The sequence below is a fragment of the Scyliorhinus torazame genome, chromosome 6 (assembly GCF_047496885.1).
Source record: "Scyliorhinus torazame isolate Kashiwa2021f chromosome 6, sScyTor2.1, whole genome shotgun sequence".
In the NCBI taxonomy this organism is placed as follows: domain Eukaryota; kingdom Metazoa; phylum Chordata; class Chondrichthyes; order Carcharhiniformes; family Scyliorhinidae; genus Scyliorhinus; species Scyliorhinus torazame.
The window spans coordinates 201376922-201398975 of record NC_092712.1 but is presented as its reverse complement, the minus strand read 5'-3'; the positions used below and the strand labels follow the sequence as shown (position 1 = coordinate 201398975).

Genomic DNA, 22054 nt, shown 5'->3' with positions numbered 1-22054 from the left:
GTGTTGCGGTCGGTGGAGGGGAGGGGCCCTTTGAAATCCAGACTGAGGCGTTCAAAGGGACGGGAAGCCTTGATCAGGTGCGCACTATCCGGCCTGAAAAAATGCGGTTTGCACTCTGCGCAGATGTGGCAGTTCCTTATGACTGTACGGACCTCCTCCACGGAGTAGGGGAGGTTGCGGGACTTTATAAAATGGTAGAACCGAGTGACCCCCGGGTGGCAGAGGTCCTCGTGGAGGGTTTGGAGACGGTTAATTTGTGCGTTGGCACATGTGCCGCGGGATAGGGCATCGGACGGCTCGTTCAGCTTTCCGGGACGGTACAAGATCTCATAGTTGAAGGTGGAGAACTCGATCCTCCACCTTAAGATCTTGTCATTTTTAATTTTGCCCCGCTGTGCATTATCGAACATGAAAGCTACCGACCGTTGGTCAGTGAGGAGAGTGAATCTCCTGCCGGCCAGGTAATGCCTCCAATGTCGCACAGCTTCCACTATGGCTTGGGCTTCCTTTTCCACTGAGGAGTGGCGGATTTCTGAGGCGTGGAGGGTTCGGGAGAAAAAGGCCATGGGTCTGCCCGCTTGGTTAAGGGTGGCCGCTAGAGCTACATCGGAGGTGTCGCTCTCGACCTGGAAGGGGAGGGACTCGTCGATGGCGCGCATCGTGGCCTTTGCGATATCCGCTTTGATGCGGCTGAAGGCCTGGCAAGCCTCTGTCGACAGAGGGAAGGTCGTGGTCTGTATTAGGGGGCGGGCCTTGTCTGCGTACTGGGGGACCCACTGGGCGTAATATGAAAAGAACCCCAGGCAGCGTTTTAGGGCTTTTGAGCAGTGAGGGAGGGGAAATTCCATGAGGGGGCGCATACGTTCGGGGTCGGGGCCTATTATCCCATTGCGCACTACATATCCCAAGATGGCTAGCCGGTTTGTGCTAAAAACGCACTTGTCCTCGTTGTATGTGAGGTTCAAGGCTTTAGCGGTCTGGAGGAATTTTTGGAGATTGGCGTCGTGGTCCTGCTGATCGTGGCCGCAGATGGTTACGTTGTCGAGATACGGGAACGTGGCCTGCAACCCGTGTTGATCAACCATTCGGTCCATCTCCCGTTGGAAGACCGAGACCCCGTTTGTGACGCCAAATGGGACCCTTAGGAAGTGGTAAATCGCCCGTCTGCCTCGAAGGCTGTGTACTTGCGGTCACTTGGGCGGATGGGGAGCTGGTGGTAGGAGGACTTGAGGTCCACGGTGGAGAAGACCTTATATTGGGCAATCTGATTGACCATGTCGGATATGCGGGGGAGAGGGTACGCATCTAGCTGTGTGTACCTGTTGATGGTCTGGCTATAGTCTATGACCATCCTTTGCATCTCCCCTGTCTTTACTACTACCACCTGTGCTCTCCAGGGACTATTGCTGGCCTGGATTATGCCTTCCTTCAGTAGCCGCTGGACTTCGGACCGAATAAATGTCCGGTCCTGGGCGCTGTACCGTCTGCTCCTAGCGGCGACGGGTTTGCAATCCGGGGTGAGGTTTGCAAACAAGGATGGGGGCTCAACCTTGAGGGTTGCGAGGCCGCAGATAGTGAGTGGGGGTATTGGGCCGCCGAATTGGAAAGTTAGGCTCTGCAGATTGCACTGGAAGTCTAATCCCAGTAATGTGGGCGCGCAGAGTTGGGGAAGAACGTAGAGCCTGTAGTTTTAAACTCCCTCCCTTGCACCGTTAGGGTCACTATGCAGAAGCCTTTGATCTGTATGGAGTGGGATCCTGCAGCTAGGGAAATCTTTTGCGCACTGGGACGGATGGTCAAAAAACAGCGTCTTACCATGTCGGGGTGGATGAAGCTTTCTGTGCTCCCGGAGTCGACCAGGCATGGTGTCTCGTGTCCGTTGATCAGCACCGTTGTTGTCGTCATCTGGAGCGTCCGGGGCCGTGCTTGGTCCAGCGTCATTGAGGCCAGACGTGGTCGTAGTGCATCAGCGTCTTCCTCGAACCCCGTGGAGCCGTCGATGCTGGGGTCCATTGTTGCCGTCCAAGATGGCGGCGGGGGTGAACAAAATGGCCACCCCCATGCATCGCACATGGCTGGGGGGTCACAAAATGGCGGTGGGGGTGGACAAAATGGCCGCCCACATGCGTCGCGCAGGGCTGGGGGGTCCCAAGATGGCGGCTCCCCTCCTCCCATCGTGGTGGCCGGGACCCAAAATGGCGGCGCCTGCAGGTCGCACATGGGGCGCTGGGGGGGTTGGGGAGCGTTTGGAACGCGCAGGACTCCTTCTTCTCCGGGGACAGCGGCGACCCCCCGGGACCGGCACACAGCCGCGAAATGGCCCTTTTTCCCGCAGCTCTTGCAAATCGCTGCCCAGGCCGGGCAGCGCTGCCGGGGGTGTTTCGCCTGGCCGCAGAAATAGCAGCGGGCTCCCCTGGGACGACTTGGCGTCTGAACCGCGCAAGCCTGTGCGGGGGGGGGGGGTTTGTCGCGACGGGGGTCCACGGAGCCCAAGGGGCTGCCGCGCGGTCGGGGCCGTAGGTGCGGGCGTTTCGCGCGGCCACATCTAGTGAGGCTGCAAGGGCCCGTGCCTCTGAGAGTCCTAGCGACTCTTTTTCTAAAAGTCTTTGGCGGATTTGGGGAGAGTTCATACCAGCCACAAACGCATCGCGAATTAACATGTCCATGTGTTCAATCGCGTTTACCGGCGGGCAGCTGCAGGCCCGTCCCAAAATTAGCAGCGTGGCGTAGAATTCGTCTAGCGATTCTCCGGGACTTTGCCGTCGCGTTGCGAGTTGGTAGCGTGCGTAGATCTGGTTCACTGGGCGAACATAGATGCTCTTTAGTGCTGCGAACGCCATCTGGAAATCCTCTGCGTCTTCTATGAGAGGGTAAATTTCCGGGCTTACCCTCGAGTGCAGGACCTGTAGTTTCTGGTCTTCTGTGACCCGGCCGGGGGCCGTTCGGAGGTAGGCTTCGAAACAAGTCTGCCAGTGTTTAAAAACTGCTGCTGAGTTCACTGCGTGGGGGCTGATCCTCAGGCATTCCGGGTCGATCCTGAGCTCCATAGTCCTTTAAGCACGCTTAATAAATTGTAGCGCACAAAGACTCCCGAGAGACGAATAGAGGTGAAGTCGATGAGGCTTTATTAAGCGTGACTCGTTCCCCGCAGTTCAGCAACAGACTGGAGCTGAGGGGAGAATTCCTGGTTCTTATACTCCGCCTTCAGGGCGGAGCTAGAGATCAACAGCCAACCAGGACCCGGGATCTGTCAGCCAATGACATCACGGCTTTACAGTCCCACATGACCCCTAATGCATACTACCAAACAGGGTTAAAATCCTGGAACGTCCTTCCTAAGAGCTCTGTCTGTGTAGTTACACCACATGGACTGCAGCAATCCAAGTATGCCATTGACCATCTCCTTCTCAAGGGCAACTAAGGATGGGAAATAAATGCTGGCCTTGCCAGTGATACACACGATGCATGAATGAATTGTAAAAAGGGTAAATGCTGAAGCAATAACAGTATTTTTTGTCTCTTCTTTGACCATTTTTGAGGGAGTTGAGATTCATGTTTGAAAAGACAAAGGATGTCAATGGTTCTCGCAGTCAGGGAAGGATTCTGACTCAGTCAGATATTCTACCCTTGCACAAGTATCAGTCCTTTGGTTCTTCCCTCTACTGCCTCCGACACGTGAACGTTTTTCCTGTGTCTTGGTGACTCGGACTGGTCGGATTTAATCAAACTAGAATGCAATGCAGTTTAAGCATGCCTTTCTCTGGCTTATATTCTATTCATTGGCTACTTAGTTCAGCATTTCAACTATTTTCTTGAATACTGCTCTGCATTAGTAGGTTATGTTGAGTGTTGACACAATTAAGACTCATAGGTCTTCTCTGTTTTTGTCCTTCACCTATTTAACACCTTTTGCAGAATTAGTGGGACACCATGAAACTGAAATTGAAACACATGCCAATTTAAAATTGGCAGGGGGAATAGTCTGAATGTGAATTTGGATGTAGGCAGATGAGAAGAGAGGCATAAAGTGTTAGCTTTAATTGGTAGGAGAAAGTGGAGAAGAAAAGGATTGAAATAGCAAAAGGATGCTAGAGTGAAGAAAGGCACACAGAGACATCCTAACGAAGCCACACTGATGGTGGTGTTGATGGAAATCATTTTCTCTGCAGCCTGCAAGCTCTATGATAAGGAACTGAATGGGCCGCAAAGAACGTTGGTGACTTCTGTACCAGATAAATATGTTAGATTCCTTGTGTCATGATATACAGACATGCAGATAATGATATACAGACAGGCACGGACAGGCAGCTAATGAACACAGAGAACAGGACATGACCAATGATCAGGCAGGACACTCAGGGGTGGTATCTCACTATAAAAGGCATGAGGCACCCACACACCACCTCTTTCCACTGATGAACATCTACAGAGTGAGTCAGGGTGTATGTACAGTATCACATCTCCAGCACGTGGCTAAGAGCTAGTCTGGTTCAGTCAGACAGAGTAACCACACTTAGGTTAGCAGAGAGTCCAACTCATAGAGAACTGTGCTAACTGTGTTACTGGTTCAATAAATCAGATTGAACTAACTTCAAGGAGTATCTTTTGGTTAAAGCTGCATTCAGTTGCAGCCTGTGTTATCCCAGAGTACAGAACACAACATGCTACCAGGAGACTGCTTAATCTAGGTGGTTTACCTCAGTCCGTTCCGTGACGACCAGCGAATGTATCCCGGCACCATGGAGAAGATTCACTCTCCTCACCAGCTCAGGACCTCCGGCAATCTCAGTGCCAACTGGCGGACATTCAGGCAAAAGTTTCTGCTGTACATCGAAGCTTCAGACCTCGTGGGTGCGTCTGATGCAAGGAAGATCGCGCTTCTCCTCTCAACAGTGGGTGATCAAGTTATCAAACTCTTCAACTCCTTTCACTTCACCGAAGGCCAGGACAAGACAAAGTTTCAGACCATCCTGGACACGTTTGACAGGCGCTGTGAAGTGGACACCAATGAAATGTTCGAATGCTACATATTCAAACAGTGTCTACAAGGTAAAGATGAATCTTTCAACTCCTTCTTAACTAACCTCCGCCTGCTAGCGCTGTCCTGCAACTTTGGTGATATTGCTGACTCCATGATCAGAGATCAAATCGTTTTTGAAGTTCACTCTGATCCTCTGGGAGAGCAGCTACTGAAAATCAAGCATATGACCCTGCCAGTCGCGCTCAAAATATGCACAGTGCATGAGCATGCCAAAAATCGGTATGCCCAGTACAAATCGGCTGAAAATTAGAAACTTGCCTCCCACAAGGCAGAGAGTGTGCAGGCCATCTCCCGGATGCAGCGCCTCAGCATTGATGAAAGCGGCCATTTTGCGCGCTTTTCCCGGGGCCCCACGCATGCGCGATGCGAACGGGATAACGAAGCGGGCGACACCCGCACTGTGCATGTGTGACGACGCGCGGAGCGTCAGGACGACGACGTCATGACGTGCTCGAACTGCGGCAATGCCCACTTAAAGAAACACTGCCTTGCAAGCGGCAGGCGATATTTAAACTGCGGGAAGCCTGGACACTATGCAGCCTTCTGCAGGCCTGCACCACCAGTCAGGCTTCCATCCCGCCTGTCAAGGCGCCGTCATCCCCACCACCACCACTCCGGCGGTCGACAAGGATCAGACGCAAGCCCCAGAGACTGGACTTATGAGCATTTGTTTTGTTTGCCATGTTCTGTTTTATCACATTAGACAGCTGTCTTCACATGTCAATACGTTCACATATGCCACCGCTTGTAAATATGTTAATATATGCCACCACATGTAAGTACGTTCCCATGTGCCAACAGAACATTTAAAAAAGGGGAGATGTCATGATATGCAGATGATGATATACAGACAGGCACAGACAGGCAGCTAATGAACACAGAGAACAGGACATGACCAATGATCAGGCAGGACACTCAGCATTCAGGGGTGGTATCTCACTATAAAAGGCACGAGGTACCCACACACTACCTCTTTCCACTGATGAATATCTACAGAGTGAGTCAGGGTGTATGTACAGTATCACGCCTCCAGCACGTGGCTAAGAGCTAGTCTGGTTCAGTCAGACAGAGTAACCACACTAAGGTTAGCAGAGAATCAAACTCAGAGAACTGTGCTACTGGTTCAATAAATCAGATTGAACTAACTTCAAGGTCTGGAGTATCTTTTGGTTAAAGCTGCATCCAGTTGCAGTCTGTGTTATCCCAGAGTACATAACACACCTTGAAAGGCTGAAATTGTGCATCATAATTGCTATTTTACTAGTCTGTCTACATTTACATTAATTATCTTGACCACCACATACCTTCAAAAAAACACAAGTATAAAACCCTCACCAACAACTTGGCCAAATGTAGGTTGATATCTGTGATCTAATGTTCATTTATAGTCACTATACAACCTGTCTGTGAATCACTGTAATTTCTCTTTGGACATTTGCAAGAGGGCCTTTACCCCAACATTAACCAAACTGCTAGCATTGCGTCAGTGAAGCTCTATCTGCGGAGCACAGTCCCAACCGGCCAAATCCAAAACTTAAGATCATCACGTAAAAAAGTACTGATCTGCCAGAGGAGTCCCTATGTTGACCACCATAAAAAGCAATTATGTTACAATTAGACACAGTACATAGATCCTTGCTGGATGTAAAAGACTTCTTGGAGCCAAGAATATTAGGCACAGCATTAACTAGACTATGGAGTACCAACCAACTGTGCAAGAATATTAATACACAGATCTAAGCCCACAGTTCTGTAAACAGAAAACTGACCTTAGTTTGTTGTGGGAGAAAGGAGACCTAGAGGGAGGGTCTGAAGAATAGCCAACTCAGATTGCTTTTCGAACAGCCAGTTCAATGCTACTGGCAGAAGCTTTAAAAGCAACCAACTGGCCCATCTGCAGAATAAGGTTTGCTACTTGACAAAGGAAAAGGTTTAGAGAGGAGAAAAATGCAGCGAAAAAAACACCATAAAAATACACAACATTTAGTAAGTCAGGCTGTGACCTTTGAAGGAGATAAAGAAATCTAATTGAATTTCTTGTCCTTTTTCACAGATGGACCCAGTTCAGAAAGCAGTGATAAATCACACGTTTGGGGTTCCTCTTCCTCCAAGAAGAAAACAAGTAATTTCATGCAACATCTGCCAACTAAGATTTAATTCTGATGTGAGTGTACAAGGGACAAGGATGCATTTGAGCCCATAGTTGATTGCTCCAGAGATGACACATAATATCTTGATGAACATTAGGCAAAGGCAAACGCTGCCAATGAAACATTGACTCAGAGTGTTCTGGAGTTTTTAGGGCTGGTTTTGTTGTAGAAACTAGCTTTACTGTAGTGGTCAACTGGTTATTTTGTATCCCAACCCTGGCACCTCAACTGTTAGTTTATTTATTTATTGAAAATCTGTGGTAAAATAATAAGAGAAGAGAAATGTTTAAAAAAAACTTGAATGTCTTATTCAGATTTAGGACCTTGAAAAAAAATGTTGGCATGTTGTCAGTGCCAATTATTTTGCAGATGAAGAATCTTTTGACCCATTCAGCATCTTATCTCAGTCATCAATCACTTTTTGTCATGGATGAGCGGCAGTTCAAATTTGTTGTTCAAACTCACCAGTGCGAAAAATGTTGCACCTGGAGGCTTTAGAAAATATTCGCAAGTAGCGGGTGCCACAGTGTCCTGCTTTGTACAATTCACAGAGCTACACTATAGGTGTATTCAATCTGTGAAATGTGTATAAACAAAGCCTTCTAATCCAACACCAGGCTCAGCTAAAAAATTGAGGTTCACTGAAGATCATGGGTAGAAGCTGTTAAAAAAAAGTATTGAAAAAACCTTCCAAGCCCTTGCAGAAAGAAATTTATTTTGCCAGAGCAAATGCCTAGATATATGTAAACAAAAGATTGGCTCAAAAAATTGTTCTTTGTGAGTGAAAACGAGCTAAAACAGACACGTGTCAGTTATATCAATATAACGTCCTGCGTAAATGACACAACAATACATTTTGTTGTATTTTACATTATTACAGTAGCTTATTTACATTGTGAATCAAGCTTTGGGTGATCTTCCGGAGTTTAAGACTTTGGCACACCAATCAAACAGTGGTGGTTTTACAAATGTTTTACACTTTTGCTTACATTATGGAACAACCTGACCTTTGATCTTGACTTATACCCAAGTGTCAATAAGTGAATGATCAGGTGGAAGGATCCACACCGCTACCTTCCACACTTTAAATAGATAATAAGGGATCAGCAGAATGCATTATCCCGCATATATATCGTCCCCAGTATACCAGGGATCCAACAGACACCCCAGTGCCATACAGTCACATATCCATCCTTCCTATTGGATCGCCATAGTTAGATAGGGAAACATAGAAAAAATGAGGAAGCTTGCAATCTGCAGCACTGAATGTCTGCTAGAAACATCTAGTTTGCACTTGTGGAAGGTATGGAGGTTGTCCAGGCCTGTCATTTACCTTGTAAGAGGCAGATAGAGGTTCGACTTAACACAGGTTATGGCAGAAACCAGGACAACTGGATCTCTGCTGCTGTCCAAAGGTCCCACTGGTCTCCTATTTAAGTTACTGCAGGAGGTTGGTGGACTATCCTCTCATCTAACTGTCCCCTCCCCACACTTCTCTGTGGAATTTCCTAATCTGCCACTGTAACTCAGGTGAAAAATTAGTGGGAATCCTAGAGATATGGTGCAATGGGCCATTTTTCATGGGGATTTTGTTGATCTGCACCTGAAAAAAGTGTAGTGCTGTATTAGGAGACCCCTCTGGGAAATTCTAGATGCCAGTTGCCATGATCAGAATGCATTGCCTGAAAGGGTGCTGGTGGAAAATTCATTGGTAACTGTCAAAAGAGTATTAAAAAAACACCTGGAAAGGGGACAGTTGTAGTGCTATATAGATAGGTCAGGGGGTTGGGACAAATTAGATAGTGCCTTCAAGGAGCTGGCAAATGCACGGGCATTTGACTGAATGGCCCCATTCTGTGCTGTATGACTCAATGATTCACTTACCATACCTAGCCTTGAGGTTATTAAAAAAAAAAACATCTTCTCAGTAACATCTTCTTACATCCTGCCAGAATCGACCTAATCTCAGCTTAAACTCGTAACTGTTGTATTTTTGTTTTGTATCAATTCAAGTAACCCTGACTGATCTTCAACATCCTACTTGCATAAACCAGAAAACATTCTACCACATAGCAGGTGAATAATAAGCATGTAGTATTTATATAACAGCATTTTTGTCACGGGCACTGGCATGGATACCCAAGATAATAACAACTTGTACTTATATAGCTTTATGTACCTTTAGTGTAGGAATACTGTACGAAGTCTTACAACACCAGGTTAAAGTCCAACAGGTTTGTTTCGATGTCACTAGCTTTCGGAGCGCTGCTCCATCCTCAGGTGAATGAAGAGGTCTGTTCCAGAAACACATATATAGACAAATTCAAAGATGCCAAACAATGCTTGGAATGCGACCATGTAGGAATACTGGCCAAGGCCTTTCATGAGAGTGCACTCAGACCACAGATTTGCACCACGTCAACTTCCTGGGGGTTACCATTGACCAGAAACTGAACTGGACTGGCCATATACGTTCTGCAGCTACCAGAGCAGGTCAAAGGCTAGGACTCCTGCGGCAAGTTACCTGGAGGTTCCACTCTAAGTCACTCACCATCCTGAATTGGAAATATATCGCCGTTCCCTGACTGTCGCTGGGTCAAAATCCAGATTTCCTTCCCTAACAGCACTTTTGGTTACAACTACACCTCAGGGACTGCAACAGTTCAAGAAGGTAACTCACCACCACCTTCTGAAAGGCAACTAGGGATGGGCAATAAATGCTGGCCTAGCCAGCGATGCCCACATTCTATACAAATAATTTTTTAATAAAGGAGATAGTAGAACAAGGCATCCCAACCTGGTGGCCGTGACCTCCAGTGGAGTCGCGAGATTAGATTCTGGGGCTTTGCAGCAGCAATGGTTGCCATGGATCTCTGACGGAATGTTAACTACTGAGAGACCCCTTTAAATCCTTACTTTCCTTTGAATGGTAGGTGTGGCCTAAATGGCTGATGCTTGAAACCTGGGGTGGGATTCTCCGACCCCCCGCCGGGTCGGAGAATCGCCGGGGGCTGGCGTGAATCTCGCCCCCACCGGTTGCCGAATTCTCCGGCACCGGATATTCGGCGGGGTTGGGAATTGCGCCGCGCCGGTTGGCGGCCCCCCCCCCCCCCCCCCCCCGGTGATTCTCCGGCCCGTGATGGGCCAAAGTCCCGCCGCTGTCAACCCACGCCAGCCGGCGTGGATTGAACCACCTTTGGGACGGCGGGACATGGCGGCGCGGGCGGGCTCCGGGGTCCTGGAGGGGGCGCGGGGCGATCTGGCCCCGGGGGGTGACCTCACGGTGGCCTGGCCCACGATCGGGGCCCACCGATCCGCGGGCGGGCCTGTGCCGTGGGGGCACTCTTTTCCTTCCGCCTTCGCCATGGTCTCCACCATGGCGGAGGCGGAAGAGACCCCCTCCACTGCGCATGCGCGGGGATGCCGTGAGCGGCCGCTAACACTCCCACGCATGCGCCGCCCGGCAAAGTCAGTTTCGTGCCAGCTGGCGGGGCGGAAATCAGTCCGGCTCGGGCCTAGCCCCTCAAGGTGAGGGCTCGGCCGCTCAAGATGCGGAGACCTCCGCACCTTTGGGGCGGCGCGGTGCCGGACTGATTTGCGCCGTTTTTGGCGGCGGTCGGCGGACATCGCGCCGATATCGGAGAATCCCGCCCCTGATTATTGCTCCAAAAAAAATAACTGAAAAGCTATATTTGAAAAACATGTGAAAAACTCTGTCCCAACCCTCAAGAGATGTCACCTCCCACCCCCTTCCCCCACCATCCCACTCTCACAGCAGTTTCAAAGCCTTAAAATGAGGGCCCAGTAGAGAAAGATGTTTGTGAAGCCATAGATTAGAACAGGTGAACTGGGTTCTAAATAGTGCCTTAAGAGAGAGGTCGGGAGGCATAAACATTTGGGGTGGGAATTTCAGAGTTTAATTTCCAGAGACTAATGGCTGGGTTGCCAATGATGGGATGAAGGAAGTGAGGGATGCATATAAATTGAAGGAACACTTGGATGGTTACAGTGTTGGCGGAGGTCGCAGTAATGGGATGGCAAAAGGCATGGAGGGATTGCAACACAAGGTTGGAATTTTAAAATCAAAGCATTGGAGGACAGGAACAAATGTAAGTCATTGGTTGATGGGCAAGTTGGAATGTGGGCAGCAGAGTTTTACATGAACTCAATTCTACAAAGGGTGAAAAATAGGATGAAATCCAGCCAGGAAAATATTGGAAGAGTCAAATCTGGAAGTAGCAGGAATATGGATGAGAATCGCATCAGCAGATGGGCGAAGTGGGGGTAGAGATTGGTAATATCACGAAGATGACAGTTGGCATCTTTGGAATGGAGAGGCTATGGAGTCTCCAGAGGTAATGTTGTTGGGGTAGGGTGTGATTGCAGGAGATTCTCTGACTAGGAGTAGATAGATAAATGCAGAACCAGGTGAGGACAGTCCCTCACAGCTGCAGAAACATTGAGAGGAGTTTGAATAGGTTGGTATGGCCAATCATATCAATGGTTGTAGACGTGTTAAAATAACAAGGATAGTTGACAGTTCAAATTTAAATAATGAATGCACCAGCACAAATATAACCTTTCTCAGCAATAAGATTGGTCCAAACTGCCTCAGAGGTTCTGTAAACCAGGGGTGCCTTAGAGGTGATGGAAGGAACCCCTATGATAACAATCGGGCTGGGTTTTTGTTATGTTTGCTCATTGTTTTCTCAAGCGCAGAACCTCCAACTTCTCACTCGAAGGCTGTGGACTAACAATGCCATGGATTCCTGCTCCTTCGTTTGGATGGGCACACAAAATGTATCATTGGAGGCGGATTGACTGAGCAACTTTTTTTTGTTAATTCATGGAATCTGGGTATCGCTGACTAGACCAGCATTTATTACCCATCCCAAATTTCCCCTGAGAAGGTGGTGGTGAGCTGCCTTCTTGAACTGCTGCAGTCCTTGTGGTGCAGGTACACCCACAGTGCTGCTAGGGAGGAAATTCCAGGATTTTGACCCAGCGACAGTGAAGGAACAGTGATATAGTTTAAATTCAGGATCGTGTGTGGCATGGAGCTGAAATTGCAAGGTGGGCATCTGCTGCTCTTGTCCTTCTAGGTCGTAGAGGTTGCCATTTTGGAAGGTATTGTTGCAGGATCCTTGGTGAGTTGCTGCAATGCATCCTGTAAATGGTACACACTGTTGCTACAGTGTTGATGGTAGAGGGAATTAATGTTTAAGGTAATTAATGGCATACAAATCAAGCAAGCTGCTCTGTCCTAATGGTGTTGAATGATATTGAAGCTATACTTATCGTTGAAAGTGGAGAGAATTCCATCACACTCCTGATTCATGCCTTGTAGATAGTGGACAGACTTTGGAGAGCCAGAAAGTGAGTTATTCTCTGCAAAATAGTCATCACTGTTCTGCTCCTGTTGCCACCGTATTTCTGTGACGTGGTGGTCCAGTTCAGTTACTGGTCAATGGTAACCCCCAGGATGTTGGTAATACCATTCAATTTCAAGAGGAGATAGTAAGATTCTCTCTTGTTGGAGTTGGTCATTGCCTGTCACTTGTGTGGCACAAATTAAACTGCCACTTATCTGCTCAGGCCTGGATGTTTTCTGGGTCTTGCTGCATATGAACACAGATTGCTGAAATATCTGAGGAGTCACGAATGGTATTGACATTATGCAATCATCGCGAACATCCGCACTTTTAACCTTATGATGGAAGGAAGGTCATTAATGTATAGAACCTTAGTTAGGCCACACTTGGAGTATAGTGTTCAATTCTGGTCGCCACACTACCAGAAGGATGTGGAGGCTTTGGAGAGGGTACAGAGGACATTTACCAGAATGTTGCCTGGTATGGAGGGCATTAGCTATGAGGAACGGTTGAATACACTCGGTTTGTTCTCACTGGAACGAAGGAGGTTGAGGGGCGACCTGATAGAGGTCTACAAAATTATGAGGGGCATAGACAGAGTGGATAGTCAGAGGCTTTTCCCCAGGGTAGAGGGGTCAATTACTAGGGGGCATAGGTTGAAGGTGCGAGGGGCAAGGTTTAGAGTAGATGTACGAGGCAAGTTTTTCACACAGAGGGTAGTGGGTGCCTGGAACTCGCTGCCGGAGGAGGTGGTGGAAACGGGGGCGATAGTGACATTTAAGGGGCATCTTGACAAATACATGAATAGGATGGGAATAGAGGGATACGGACCCAGGAAGTGTAGAAGATTGTAGTTTAGTCGGACAGCATGGTCGGCACGGACTTGGAGGGCTGAAGGGCTTGTTCCTGTGCTGTACTTTTCTTTGTTCTTTGTTTGTTCTTTGTAATGCAGCAGGTCAAGATGATTGGGCATAGGACACTGAGCAACTTCTGCAGCCATGCCTTGGGACTGAGATGATTGACCTCCAACAACCACAGCCATCTCCCTTCGCACTAGTTATGTCTACAACCAATGGAGAGTCTTCCCACTGATTCCAATTGACTTCAATTTTGCTAGGGCTCCTTGTTGCACACTCTGGCAGCCACTCTCACCTCTTGAACTACTCCTGGCATGTCCTCTTGCACACTCCATTGATCTCCTGGTTTGATAGTAATGGTAGAGTGGAGGATATGCCTGACCATGAGGTAATAGATCATGGTTGAATACATCTCTGATGCTGCTGATGGCCCGTGGCACCATATGGATGATCAGTTTTGAGTTACAAAATCATAGAATTTACAGTGCAGAAGGAGGCCATTCAGCCCATCGAGTCTGCACCGACCCTTGGAAAGGGCACCCTACCCAATCCCACACATCCACCCAATCCCCATAATCCAACTGAACCTTTTTGGACACTAAGGGTAATTTAGCAAGTCCAATCCACCTAACCTGCACATCTTTGGAATGTGGGAGGAAACCGGAGCACCTGGAGGAAGCCCCCACAGACACGGCAAGAACATGCAGACTCCGCACAGACAGAGACCCAAGCCGGAAATTGAACCTTGGACCCTAGAGCTGTGAAGCAACTGTGCTAACCACTATGCTATAGGTCTCGAGTTGCGAGACCTGTTTGAAATCTATTCCAAGTAGCACAGTATTAGTGCCACACAACATGATGTGGGTATCCTCAAGGTGAAGACAGGACTTTGTGTGGTGGTTACTCCACCAATACGGTCATGGGCAGATGCATCTACGACACGTAGATTGGTGAGGGTGAAGTCAAGAAGGTTTTTGCCTCTAGTCGTGCCCAGTAAAAGTATGTCATATTAAAACATGAACTTAACTTAGTGTGGCATCATTAGGAATAAAAACAGAAAGTGCTGGAAAGACAGAGAAACAGAATAAACTTTTAAGTCCAATATGGCTTCATCGGAACAAGGGTGAAAGTGGATCCAACCTGTAAATTCTATATCAGGCAAATAGTTTTGACCCCTGAAGAGGGGCAGTTTTAAATAAAAGGTTGCTGATTAGTCCTGTTTGAGAGGAATATGGTTGAGATTGTGGGAAGGCTTGGGAAATGCCATGTGGCCAGGAAAACACTGGCGTTCCCAGTAGTCATGGGCAAATGGGTGTACCTCAATGGAGATTGTGCCTGTTTATCCGATAGTGAACAGCTATCCTCCCTCTTACTCCATAAACTTTGGCAGTGTCAGTGCTGGAGGGCACCAGGGTTGCAGGGGGATGTGGGAGGTAGGGTATACAATCCTGGAACAATCCACAGGATATCAGCATGGTTATACCTTCCATTGCTCTTCTTTTTGTGGTGCTAATTGAATGAGTGGCAAAGGATAATGGGACTGAGATCTGCAACATTTTCTCTCAACCCACATTGGCACCCCTCCAGACATTATTCCCAATAGCTGGTAGCAGCACCTCATTGGCAGAAGATAATTCAACTCCTGACCAAATAAAATTGCCAAGAATGAGTATTTATGCTTTCAGAACACTTATTCAGACAGAGGTTAAGAACGTAGTGTAGTCAATGGAGAGCTCCATCAAATACAAGATAAATGGCTAAATGTTTCCTTCCTATCATTATCACACTGCTGGAGACTACAATCCTGAAATGCTACATGCACTTTCATTTCAGCGATTATGTAGCAGTAAATCAGCTGGGATGCCTTGGTGAATCAGTATGCATTGTATCGTGCGTGGAAGAGGCAACTGGACAGAGATAGATGTACCTATGCTACCAGATAGACTTATCGAAAGAGCACATCTTACAGAATAATACACAAGGGATAAACTCCCCACTGCAGTCCCTGTATAATGTTAAGTTCCCTTGGTAGTTAAAGCATGCCTGCTGAGACCCTTCTGTTTCCTGTATCTAAGATGTTCTCTATGTAAAAGGCCACATTACTTACAATCTAAAATGTGATTTAATACTCCTGGTCAGTGCTGAGTTTTACTTGGAGCATTAGAACATGCATTCACGGGGCAGCATGGTGGCGCAGTGGGTTAGCCCTGCTGCCTCAAGGCGCGGAGGTCCCAGGTTCGATCCCGGCTCTGGGTCACTGTCTGTGTGGAGTTTGCACATTCTCCCCGTGTTTGCGTGGGTTTCGCCCCCACAACCCAAAAGATGTGCAGGCTAGGTGGATTGAACACGCTAAATTGCCCCTTAATTGGAAAAAAATAATTGGATACTCTAAATTTATTTTTTTTAAAAGAACATGCATTCACAACTAGTGGTGATGTTGTGGTTGACCTCACAGAGGATATTTCACTTCTCAGTTATCTCATGCCAGCAGCAATCAAACCGAGCTACTGGCTGCTCTCTCACTTGCCAGCAGATACAAATCTGCACAGTGCGTGTTCCTTTCCCTTCATTTTTTCCTGCCACATCTTAACCCGCTTTACGTTCAGCCCTGATAATGTCTGCAAAGAATTAAGCTCCCTTCAAAGACTCCAAGAACTTTTGTGATTGCCAGGGGTGAAGGTGGCTTTGCGGTCATGTCATTGGACTAGTAGTAATCCAGAGACCCAGGATAAAGCTTTGGGAGACTGGGGGCATCATTCTCCGACCCCCCACTGGGTTGGAGAATCGCCGGGGGCTGCCGTGAATCCCGCCCCCGCCTGTTGCCGAAGTCTCCGGCACCGGATATTCGGCGGGGGCGGGAATCAGGCCGCGCCAGTTGGCGGGCCCCCCGCTCGATTCTCCGGCCCGGATGGGGTGAAGTCCCGCCGATAAATTGCCTGTCCCGCCGGCGTGGATTAAACCACCTTTTGAACGGCGGGACAAGGCGGCGTGGGCGGGCTCCGGGGTCCTGGGGGGGGGGCACGGGGCGATCTGGCCCCGGGGGGTGCCCCCACGGTGGCCTGGCCCACGATCGGGGCCCACCGATCCGCGGGCGGGCCTGTGCCATGAGGCCACTCTTTCCCTTCCGCCTCCGCCATGGTCTCCACACGATCATGGCGGAGGCGGAAGAGACTCCCTCCACTGCGCATGCGTGGAAAACTGTCAGCGGCCGCTGACGCTCCCGCGCATGCGCCGCCCGGGGATGTTATTTCCGCGCGAGCTGGCGGGGCAACAAAGGCCGTTTCCTCCAGCTGGTGGGGCAGAAATTCCTCCGGCTCCGGTCTAGCCCCTCAATGTTGGGGCTCGGCCCCCAAAGATGCGGAGCATTCCGCACCTTTGGGGCGGCGCGATGCCCGTCTGATTGGCGCCGTTTTGGGCGCCAGTCGGCGGACATCGCACCGTTTCGGGAGAATTTCGCCCAAGGTCTCAAATTCCACCATGGTATCTGCTGGAATTTACATTCAATTAATAATATAAAATAAATCCAGAATTGGAAGCTATTCCCAGTAATGGTGACCATGAAACTATCATCAATTGTCATAAAAACCTGCCCGGTTTACAAATGTCATTTAGGGAATGAAATCTGCCCTCCCTCACCTGGTCTGCCTTATATGTGACTTGCGGCAAGGTGGTTAACTCTTGACTGGCCACTGAAATAGCCTAGCAAGCCACTTAGTTCAACGGCAATTAGCGACAGGCAACAAATGCTGGCCTTGCCAGCGATGCCCACATCCCATCAAGGAATTTTAACAATCCATTCATTTGACTGTCTGCCACTTTCCTCTCTAATCACTAGTCTGCTCCTTACACTTATCCAAGTACACACACGGAGCTGTGAATAATTATATAGATGAGCTGGTCCATAGAGGTACTCCTAATTAGCACATTATCTCTGATGCGATTAGATCAATTATTGACGTGATTTATAACAGAAATTGGTCTTGCTGCCTTCTGGCTGGAAGAACAATCATGCGGAGTCTTGTTGGCTGGGTTATTAGTTCTGATCATATGTAACAATAGGGAAGATTTTCCTGATGGATAAAAATTGTCGTTACATTTTTGCATCTGGCCAACAGGATTTTTCAAATCGTTATTTTGCCCAAGTTGTGGATCCAAGGAGATTATCTTTACATTATTATTAACATTGTTAAAAGGGAACATTATGGAAAGCATTTTTCCTTCCATTAACGATCCTATTGGGTAAGCTTTTGTATTGTAATGATAGCCATAGGTGAATTTCTATATGGAACAAGTTGATTTCTATGCTTGCAGGAATCACACAGTCTGTGCTTTTCGAGTCTTTTTTTCCTTACTATTCGAGATTCTTTATATTAGTTTGTTTTCATAGGTGAGCCTACACTCTCAGTGAATAAAAATGTTGATATGCCGCACAAAGTAATGAATGGTAAATCTTCCTTTCAACAGTTGCTGGGGCATGGTAGATAATTGGATATTCAAATGACTGTCAGCACCCAGAGGGTCTCCTGGGCCATCGGAGACCCTAGGTGGTCAGGGTCAGTGCAGGGTAGCTCCCTGGCCCTCCGCCTGGAATGCGCGCACCCTGACACTACCAAGCTGGCACTGCCCGCTGGCGTTGCCAACATGCCTGGGTGGCACTGCCAAGCTGAAAGGTTCACTGCCAGGGTGGCAATGCCAAGGGTCAGGGCCCGAGGGGCTCCATGCCCATGAAATGAGGGTGGAAGGTAGGTTTGCAGGGTTGGGGTGTGCAGGGCAGGTAATTAGGGGCCTCTGGGAGGTTTGGGGGGTGACGGATGGGAAGGGAGGGGCCTGTAAGTGGTCATGGGGTGGCCTCAAGAGGGGGAATCCCAGGGACCCCATAGTGTCCTCACTTGGGAGGGTGTGGGATAATGCCCGTGGGTGGGGGTTGTGGGGGACCCACGATCAGGGCACCCTTTCAAAATGGCGGCCCTATCTCAGAGTTCAGTTTCCTAGTGCTAAAAAAATTACTAAGTCGAGGAAACTAGTGAGAAACTCCCCAGTGCCCAAAAAAGTGACTAAAGAATCATGCAATGGCAGTGAGGAACTGAAACTCCCTCAAAAACCTGCCGCAAATGAACTTAGAAGGGCGGGATTCTCCTTTGGCAGCACACTCACGTCCATGGATTTCTCGCTGCTGGCGGCGGCGTGTCAGGCCAGAGAACAGGTCTGGTGGGATGGAGAATCCCAACCAGAAACCTTTTGAAAGAATCGCGCCCCAAGATTTTGAATTTTGTGTGGTTTGATTTGCCTAATTGCTGGCTGATTGCACTAATGACATTTTTGCAGGGTTTCGGAGGGTGTAGGTATGACAGTTGAGTGGGAGAGGCCCAGCAGAAGTTCACCACTTTGATATCCAAGATTGCTTAGATTACTTTTGAGGGCAGTATCAAACTTAATCAGAACTTTATTCGCTTTCCACCTTTTAATTTGTGATTTCCTGCTTCTTTTTGAAGATTCAAAGATCAAATTGCATTGAAAATAGATAAACCTTTGTTGAGTATTTCTTATTTTGTACTGATTTTATAATCTCATTGATGGGATAGGTTAGAATTATAAAAAGAATCTTAAGCCATCTATTTAATTTAATCTTACATATCATTCTATATTGGGTTATAACAGCACTGCACATGTCATACCCAGACGTTCTGAAGAATGTATAGATTCTCCCATATTGAGACGATGGGTGGGATGCTCTGATCCTGAGGGTAAGTGTTGACGCCATCGTAAACGCCGTCACTGCTCAGGAGCAGCGATTCTGAGCCCTACAGGGGGCACTGGAGAGACCCACGCCAATCCAGCTGCCGATGCCAGCGCCAAATGGGCGCTGCGGGTCTGTGCATGCGCACTGCGACCAGCGCAAAATGGCGTAGGGCTACAGGGGTCGGCACGGATCAAAAGAGGCCCCCAGCCCGAGAGGCCGGCCTCTCGGTAGGCCCCGATCGCGGGCCAGGTCACAGCAGAGGCACCCTCCAGGCTGCCCCCGGATGCATGCATGCAGAAGTCCCGCCGGGTAAGACCACATGTGGAGGGCGCCGGCTGGACTCTGATTTTTTTTGTGCGGCCGCTCAGCCCATCCCGGGTGGAGAATCGCCCGGGGGCCGCTCCAGCACTGCGCCGACCGCGCCGGCGCCGATTCTCCGCTCTACGGAGAATTGGCGGACCGGCGTCGGTGTGGTGTCACGCGATTCGGGCCCGGCCCGGCGGTTCCTCGGCCCGGCGTAGGCTGAGAGAATCCTGCACAATGTCCCCACGCCGTCTTAAAAACGGTGGTGTTTTACTCCTGAAATTCCTGCAAAAAAGTTAAACGAATTCAAAGCCTGCAGGCGTTAGCAGGGACCCGGAGTGAATATCGCAGCTTTTGCTGTAGATACAGGCCCCCACATTTCCCGATCAGAGGCCACGCGGCAGCGGCCTCCACCGGCTGCGCCGTGCTCCATAGCAGACTCAAACCGCGGAGCCAGACCGAAGAAAGAAACCTCCCGATCGGCCGCACGCCCGAACCGCAACCCCCCGCACATTAAATCCCCAGCGGCCCATAAGGCTCCCCCGGTCTCCGATCCGCCCACCCCTGACCAGGGCAGCCGCGGACTGAGTCCGCAGCCACCATACGAGCCTCCGGACCGGCAATAGCTGGTTAGTTCCACGCCGTCGGCAACTCGGCTGGTCAGGAGTTTAGGATTGCTGAGCAGGCCTCTGGCAATGGCCCCCCGGCGGCGTGGCGTACTCCACGGTGACACCGGTTTTTGGTCGCCGGAGAATCGCTGAACCGGCGCCGAGCCCGATTACGGCACCAAACTGGATTTTCCGCCCTGGCGCCATCCACGATTTCAGCGTGGGCTGCGGAGAATACATCCCCCTTGGTTTGATGAAGATAAGTACAAGATATGATGCTGTTTTAATTAAGAAAGGGTTGGTTAAATATCTTGTTTGGAATGGGGTTAAGTGTTTTCAGGATAAGTATAGGTAGAGCTTAAAAGATCACGAGATAGGTATAAATCTGTCTGAACTTGCATATGGAAGACCCAACAGTCCCCCATCATGGTATCCAAATATTTTTTAAATCCGAGTGAGATTCAAGTGAGATATCCTTACGGCCCTTCCTGGAGATTCATCTCCTTCATTATGTGGAGAAGAACTTTGAATTTGTCCCTTATTAGTCTGAACCTGGATCCACTTGTTCAAATGCTTTAAGGAACATAGGGCGGGATTCTCCGTTGGCTGACGCAGAAATCGTGAAACGCAATAGGTTCAGGCGGCAAAATGACGGTGGGCGGCGATTTGACTCCAAATCGCAATTCTCCGTCACCTCGACAGCGGCGTCAATGAGGTCCGGAACGCATACACAGTAAACACAATTTGCATGTCATTAGCGGGCCCGACCCGGTATTCCCAGGGCCTCCACGATGCTCCGCCTCCGATGGGCCGAGTTCCCAATGCCGCGGTTCACTTGTGCTTTTAAAAATCGTGAAACCGGAGTCGTGGCTGATGAGGGAGAGAGGGGGAGTGCAGAAAGTGTCCAACATCACCAGAGTTTTCTGGCAGTTGTGCCGCTGGCCAGGGAGCTTCTGCCAGGGCCGGGGGAGAGTAGCGGAGGCGCCCAGGAGGTGGGCTGTGAGGTCGAGATGGACAGGCACGGAACAGCATTGCCGCAGCTGGCAAGACAGCCACTGCCCACTGTGAACGTAAGACCATGGGGTCATATAGGCATCCCCCCAGGCCACCCCCCTAGGTGCCCCCTAGCCCCAGCTGACCTAGCAATGGTATGGGCATGCTCCAGCACAACCAGTGCCACCTTGTTGAGTGTGTGTGTGTGGATTGTAATGTGTGTATGCTGCTGCAGCTTGTCAACCTCACAAGTGTCAATCATGGACCACCAGTGTTCCATGTGGCACCGGTGCTAGCCCCTCCAAAGTCGCTGAATCGATCCAGATTCGGCGCTAGTTTTGCTGTCGTGGAAGTCCACGAATCCTGCCCCGGCGTCTCAGGAATGGAGAATCCATGATATTTTGAGGTGATGGAAACATAGGAATGTTTAGAATTGCAATGGTCAAGGATCAATTATTTGGGCCAGATGTGCTTTAATATTAGCTAACATATTTCTGGCATGCAGTGGAAACATTCGTAGAACTTTTTTTTTTAGGAACTCAAACAGTGATGGTATTATAGAATGTAACAGCAGAGAGAGGCTATTAAACCCATTATGCCTTTGTTGGTCTTTAAAAGAGCTATGAGGTTAATCCCACCCCCTCCTCTTTGCCCATCGCCATTCAAGAACATAGGAAATAGAAGCTGAAGTAGGCAGGGAATGGACCCCTGCCGCTGTCATCTGTCCCAATGAATGCTCTGTGGAACATTAACTGACTGGAAATGCGCCTTCCACCCCCATCTTGGGGGTAAGCCTCCAATAAGAGATTTACCAGCCAACGTGATTGTTCAGTAGATCTCTGGTCCTGACAGCACCACTCCCTCAGCACTCACACCCAGTCACGCCAGGATGATGGCAGCTCAGAGGCCTGCTCCACTGTTTTAAATGCATGACTTGGCCAGGCTTCTGGTGCCATGGAGGAGTGGTGGGGTAGCCTGTACCCCGAGGGG

At 49.1% G+C, this 22054-nt stretch overlaps 1 protein-coding gene across 8 annotated transcripts in view; it reads left to right on the top strand.

Annotated features, from left to right (window-relative positions):
- The window catches only part of LOC140425229 (zinc finger protein 385D-like), a 1050252-nt gene that overhangs the window by 762269 nt on the left and 265929 nt on the right, over positions 1–22054 (top strand). For 6 of the 8 annotated variants that reach the window (XM_072509298.1, XM_072509300.1, XM_072509299.1 and 3 more), the window contains one exon: positions 7095–7205. The exons of the other annotated variants lie outside the window; for them this stretch is intronic. In XM_072509298.1, the coding sequence (XP_072365399.1) occupies positions 7095–7205 (111 nt within the window). The remainder of the gene's footprint in view (positions 1–7094; positions 7206–22054) is intronic. 8 annotated transcript variants of the gene reach the window in all.